The sequence below is a fragment of the Leguminivora glycinivorella genome, chromosome 13 (assembly GCF_023078275.1).
Source record: "Leguminivora glycinivorella isolate SPB_JAAS2020 chromosome 13, LegGlyc_1.1, whole genome shotgun sequence".
Lineage (NCBI taxonomy): Eukaryota > Metazoa > Arthropoda > Insecta > Lepidoptera > Tortricidae > Leguminivora > Leguminivora glycinivorella.
Window position 1 is genome coordinate 11,816,963 of NC_062983.1, and position 6,815 is coordinate 11,823,777.

Below are 6,815 nucleotides of genomic sequence, written 5' to 3' on the forward strand. Positions count from 1 at the left end.
AAGAGTGGCCAAAATCTTAAATTCCCCAAATATTTTTTATAAGAACAAATGACATATTTCTTTACTTTAAAATCAATATATCACGTCAATACACATTTTGAAAATAAATAAATTTGTAGGCATCATCAGTGGAGTTATGATAGTATTCTATTTAATAGGTGGCGCTAAAAAATTGAGGTACGATTCTTAGTATGAAGTATGTAAATCCTATATAAATAATCCTTGGATATTGGTGTTTTTAAATATGTAGACAAAGTTTAAAACTACCTCAGCAGCGACCGGCCGGCCGTTGCTCACAGCTGCCATTCCGGTGTGAGGCGACCCTATCTCTTCCAGACAACCTTTGGGTAGCTTATAATATAAGTAATTAAAAATTTGCAAATGCAAATAGAAAAATTAAATTTATTCAAAACATACATGTTATTTCCATGTTTAGACATATTACTGTAGATGTAGACAGTCATGAGCTAGTGAATGTTAAGGCTTAGGCTACACAGAATTGACAGAATGATTGACAGCATTGATATTATGATTGAATACTGATGGTATGCTGACTGTTTCACATTGATGACATTGTGTCCCTCCCAGCCGGCCTATTATGGTTCCAATTTTATCACTTATCTATGTGGATAAAGCATCCGTCACGCTTGGCAAATATGTCAGCGAGAGAGTAACAGATGTCTTCTCACATGGATAAGTGATAAAACTGGAAGCATAATACACCGGCTGGAATAGTCTGTGTGGCTAAAGCTTACACTGCACTTACATAAATGTTCACCAAATATAGCACTATGCTTCACTAAGATTAAAGCTTGTCTATTAGGTAGGATCATTAATTTATACATTTCATTTTTCTGTTAACTAATTTCCAGTACAAAAAAGAGCAATTATTATTTAAATATCCAGCAGCAAATTTGAAGAGGAAACAGAATGATATATACATCATGGAACCAAAAGATTTAAAAACTATATTATATAAATATTAAAATGGAATAATAAACTTTTCTGGATTTGACAGATTCAGAGAAACTACCAATATAAAAATGTATAACAAAATCTTATTATTACTTTGCACAAAACCTTTTTGAGTGTGATGATACCTATTATAGGGCCATATTCCTATTGATGGACAAAGTCCAGAAACTTTTTGCAAAAAAAAATCATTTATTATAAAGTGTCAGTTCTACAAGTAACATTAACTTTTTATGTACAAATATATTAGGAAAACAATACTTTTTTAGAATTATTAAGTTAGGCTATTATGACATTCTTTCCTTCTTTTGGTCTCAGAAATGTGTGATTAAAATGTTTTAGTTTCCTCATCAAACAACACTGTACAATGTTATGAAAATGCTAACCCACAACTGTCATGCATTGTCCTATAACATTAACTACTAATTCCTTAAAACACTTTATACAGATAAAAAACAGATCAAATATTTGTGCTTAGAGCTTGTATAACAACATAGGATCTTATTTTACTAACACTTTTTAATTTAAATAGCAAAGTTAGGAAAATAGATTGTTAGACCAAAGCAACTTTGTAGCATTTAAAAATGACAAATTGTGTTATTTTTTCATTTCCTAAAAGTTTGATTTAACATATTTTGTAGTCCATGCTCATATTTGCTGCAGAGTTAGCTTGGCCTGACTCTAGTCACTACATGGTATTTTTATGAGTCATGTATGTCCATAACAACATAGTATGTATAGTCAGTAACACAGTATCCTTACATGCTAACTACCAAGTATTGGGTGGTAAAATACCAGTAGGAGGCTGTATTACTCCTGTTTTTAATACCTCCTGCAAGAACACTTCCAATCTGGTCTTGGGGCCTCCTTCATCAATATTCTCTAATATGGCAAGATATTCTGAGCTTATAAGTCTAATTATTTTCACAAACTGCTTCCCATACAGCTTATGGAATTCAGCACCACATACACTGAAGAAATCATTAATTAATGTGGCACTTATGTCAGGTTCAGGTTTTAGGTTTACAAAGGAAGCCAGCCACTGCCAACCAAACCGAGGGCCGTGAGGATTGGGAGCATTTACAAATCTAGGTGTTTTAGCAATCCAAATTGCACATCTTAGCCTGAATATACCAGACATTCTCTTTAGAAACTTATCTTGTTTTTCTACTACACCTTCATCATTATATGTGTAGCCTCTAGATAGGTAGAAATCTTTGTCTGTTTGTCCTTCTTTCTGAGGTAAAAACATTGGCACTAGGTATGGGCAAAACCTGTGGAAGTAGGCTTCTAAGAGCTTGCCAAACTCAGGAAACTGGGACCAGAGAGCTGCAGTAACAGCAGCTAAAGGAAAGGCTGCCTCAGGATTGCTAGACACTAGCAAGTCTCCTTGTCTTACTATCTTCTTAGCCAACAAGGCAGTGCAATAGTAGAGTCCTTGAGGATGCTGTGTTGCTGTGACGTAAGTGTCTAAAACTTGCACCTGCTCACCTCTTAGAAGTTTAGCAAGCTTGTCAAATTTGTCCTTCATGTGCATTCCGCTTACAGAAGATATGGCATTGACTGGAGTGTTTACAGCTTTCTGACAGTCAAATCTAAACTTTTTCATATTAACATTTTCAAGCAAGCCTTTATATTGATTTTCATATTGATCTAAAAAGTTTTTTAATTCCTGGAAGTAATTATAGTTGTTTTGAGAATAAAACATTGGTTGCGATTTTTTTTGTTGGTCTGTCAAACTTTTTTCTATTTGAGCAATCTCTGCTGCTTTAGCTTCCTGTACTCTTTTTTCTTCTAACTGCTTCTGCCGTAAAATCTCTTGCTGTTGAGCCTCTTCCTCCTGCTTTTTGATTAACTCCTGTTTTTTTATATTGGCTAATTCTTCTGTCATTTTCTTTCTAATATTTTCAATGTTTGAAACTAAAACTTCAGCCTGTTTCACACTCTTGTCAGTAAGGGCCCCTGTTTTACATAAATCCATTATAGCACTAATGTTTCCTATTACAGAATTAATTGCCGGAATGTATTTCTCACATACTGCCTTTCCCTGGGGATCTTTTTGTAACATATTTGTGATTTCATTGTAGCATATACATATTTTTGTGTGGCTGTCTGTTACAGCGGCGAAGCGTGCAGTAGCTTGGTTTTGTTCTTCGAGAATTCGGTTCATATTCTCTATAGTTTGCTTGTTACTTATTTGTGCGTTTTTCTCGTCTAATTTGGCTTGCTCTAAGACTGTAAGGTTATCATTATCATGCAAGTGTTGGAGCATCTGCAGCTTCTTTTCACGGAGCTCTCGCGCGCGCCGCTCGCACTCCTCAGATTGCTTCGCCCAATAATTACGCATACTCTCGGCCCGCCTAGCTAGCATACTGTTTAAAAGATTATTAAACAGTTCGTCGGAAGTGTCCCGCAGGTTCTTTTCATATTGCTTAATGATGAGGGCATACCTAAGATCGTCGCTAACTCTATCATCAACCAAGTCTTCTTCGACAATTCTCGGCTTTGGGCTAACCTCCAAATTTTCTTCATATTGCAGTTCTTTCTTTGCAGGACTTCTTGGGCCTATAGTGACTTGTCTTACAACAGGGCTTATTTCAGCGGCCTTGGTGAGTGCTGAGATGCGTAATCTTTCAAAATCTACAAGTTGATCGGAAATACTCTCGTCCAATGATTTACATCTGGATTTATACTCAGAGGTTTCATATATATCACCCATGATGATCAGTCAGATTTTCTTTATTCACTTATAATTATTTGCATGGTAGTGCACACACTCGTGTTCATAAAATTGTTGTCCAATTGAGAAAATACACAAAAACAGCACGATACGCTATGTGGTGACCGCAAATTGTTTTGACATCTGACAGTCACTGACAGCTCTAATATATTTTTTAAGGGCTCTACAGAAATACTATACGCTGTTCCGGTTATTGTTAAAAACATTGATAAAAATACAAAAATTAATTGCACACTCGAGCTATTGGCGCGAAAATTGACACTGACATGAGACAAGTGAAGTGACAGAAAAAGCGCGGGAAACGTGAAACGCGGCGGTTGTGTGTTTTGGTTTCTTGTACATTTTTAATTAATTTCACTAGGATTAGGATCAGTGAATTGGTCGTTTGTATATATTTTAGATAGTTGCATATGTAAATATTATTTTAATTTGTATATATAACATCATCTACTCATATTAGGTAAGTTTTTTCATTTTTCACGATGGAGGAGGACGACCCTCCCGACCCGGGAGGCGAAAACCTTCAAGTCGCCATGAATATAGATGTAGAATCTAGCATAGATACGGATGCATCTGTTAATAAAAATGATCTAAAAAGAAAAGTACACAAGAGTAAAAGGTGCAAGGACTGCAACAAAAAACGAAAACGTAATGCTGTTGGGGAGTATGTATGTGAGTGTGAAAGTGTTCAAAAGACCCAATCTCATCCTATACCTAATTCTGATACAAAAATCGCAGATAAAGTTGTTACAGAAATTGAAAAACCAAAAGTTGGCCGAAATTTATTTACAGCTGCTGATGTTGCACCGTTTACGGTGCACGTTCAATTAAAACACACAGACCCTAACTCGTCCCTTCATCCGGTGTCCTTTGGAAGGTTCCTAGTGAAAAATGCTTTTAAGAACGTCATTAATGGTAGCGTAAAACGAATTGGCAGAACAAGGATATCCATGGCCTTTTCCAATCACATTGATGCCAATCTATTTGTGACCAATCCCAGTCTTGATAAAGAAAATCTGTCAGCTTACATACCATCATTTTCTGTAACTCGCATGGGCCTGGTGCGGGGTATTCCCTCACAGTGGTCGGAGGAGGAAATAATATCAATCATTTCTGTACCCACTGGGTGTGGAAAAGTGTTAAAAGTTCGGCGTTTGAACCACAGAGTGACAGTCAGTGGGTCCGTGTCTTGGCAGCCCTCTGAAACAGTTGTTCTAACTTTTGATGGCCAAGTTTTACCAAAACGAGTCTTTTCCTGCTATAACTCACTACCTGTTGAACTTTATATTTTTCCCACTATTCAGTGTTACAATTGTACTAAATTTGGCCATACAAAAATGCATTGCAGATCAAAACCTAAGTGCTTTAAGTGCGGACAATTGCATGCCGGTCATACCTGTTCAGTGGAGGAGGAAGATGCCATTTGCTGCCTATGCAATGGTTTTCACTTTGCCACTAACAGGGCTTGCCCTGAGCATAAGAGACAGAAGGAAATCAAAGTCACTATGGCTAATAATTGCGTTTCATATGGTGAAGCTGTTAAACTACATCCAGCAGTTTCAAAATCATTTGCCGATGTCCTCTTAACTCAACCACAGTCTCAACCTATATTACACCGTAGTGTTCCTAGTACAGCCCCAGGTACAAGTGGTGCAACCACACAGTCACATAGTTATAAAAAAACATTTTTTGTGAAACCACGTACATTTAGGAAGCAGTCAGTAGGGTATGATGTAGCGGCTCACAATGCATTAGTTAAGGAATATGTTATCCCATCTCCTCAAAACGGCTGTGCTCTACAGCAAGAGGATCACAAAGAGTATTCAGTAGCTAATGAAATTCAAACTCTAATTCGTCTTTTATCCCAGCCTAATGTAAAAATACCGTCCCACGTTGCCCCCATGCTTGAAGAACTTGTTTTAACTATACAAAATAATGGCCAGAATAATTCAGTGGAACTGCAGAAGTATAGTAAATAAAAAAACAGATTTAATCCATTTATTAAACAAATTTCAACCTTTTGTTTTTGCCCTATCTGAGACATGGCTTAAGCCTGGAGCTCTTCTTAGAGTTACGGGATATTCATGCCTCAGAGAAGACCGTCCTGGCGGGTGGGGCGGAGTGGCTCTACTCGTCAGGGATTCAATATCATTTTCACCTTATCATCTTCCATCCCACAGTGACGATTTTTCAATTGTTGCTGCCATTGTAAATAACATTTGTATCATTTCTGTATATATTCCACCAAGTTCATCATCCTCCATTTTCCTTGAGCTTGAACAAATAATTTCTTCTCTTCCAAGGCCCGTTTTGATTTTAGGAGATTTTAACTCACATCACCCAGTATGGGGTAGCTCAATGTCTAATTATAGTGGTAATCGCCTCATACATATCTTAGACGACCACAATCTTTGTGTTTTAAACAATGGCTCTCCAACCCGCCGATCAGCACCCACTGAATCAATTAGCGCTATTGATCTGTCAATTTGTTCAGTTGATCTTGCATCTTCTCTCACTTGGCACACTTTGGAATCAACTTATGGGAGCGATCACTACCCTATCATTATTACATTCCCATCTTCTATTCCATCATCTTCAAGACCTAGCCCTAGGCTTAAGTATAACTTAACTAATGTAGATTGGACACTTTTTAAATCCCGGGTAGAGAAGAAATTGTTGTGTTTACCCTCTATAGATGATAGTAATGTAGTTAATTGCTCAGTTGCTTTAGCTCAGACAATGTCTGAAGTAGCTGATGAAACATTTCCAATTAAAAACAGTGCATCTGGTAAAATACCTTCTCCGCCTTGGTGGGATGATGATTGTTCTCAAGCAATCAGAAACCGCAAGGACGCTGAAAGAAAATATTGCAATTTAATGACAACTGAAAATTTCGAAATATACACACAAGTTTCTCGAGAGACTAAAAAACTATTGCGAAAGAAAAAGTTTGAGGGATGGAAACGATTCTGTTTGTCTCTTAGCCCTAGCGTAAAACCGTCCATAGTATGGAATAATATTAAAAGATTTAGGCATGCTTTCAATGAGTCTTCTAGACAGATCCTTCCATCTAACCTTGCTACTCAGTTCATGGACAAATTGG

General features: G+C 36.9%; 1 protein-coding gene across 1 annotated transcript; it reads right to left on the bottom strand.

Moving 5' to 3' along the window:
- Positions 1–388: 388 nt before the first annotated feature.
- On the bottom strand, positions 389–3,823 carry LOC125232958 (mRNA export factor Gle1). Its single transcript, XM_048138811.1, has one exon. It carries the CDS (start codon positions 3,689–3,691, stop codon positions 1,742–1,744), a length of 1,950 nt encoding a protein of 649 aa, XP_047994768.1. The 5' UTR covers positions 3,692–3,823; the 3' UTR covers positions 389–1,741.
- Between the last annotated feature and the right edge of the window lie 2,992 nt (positions 3,824–6,815).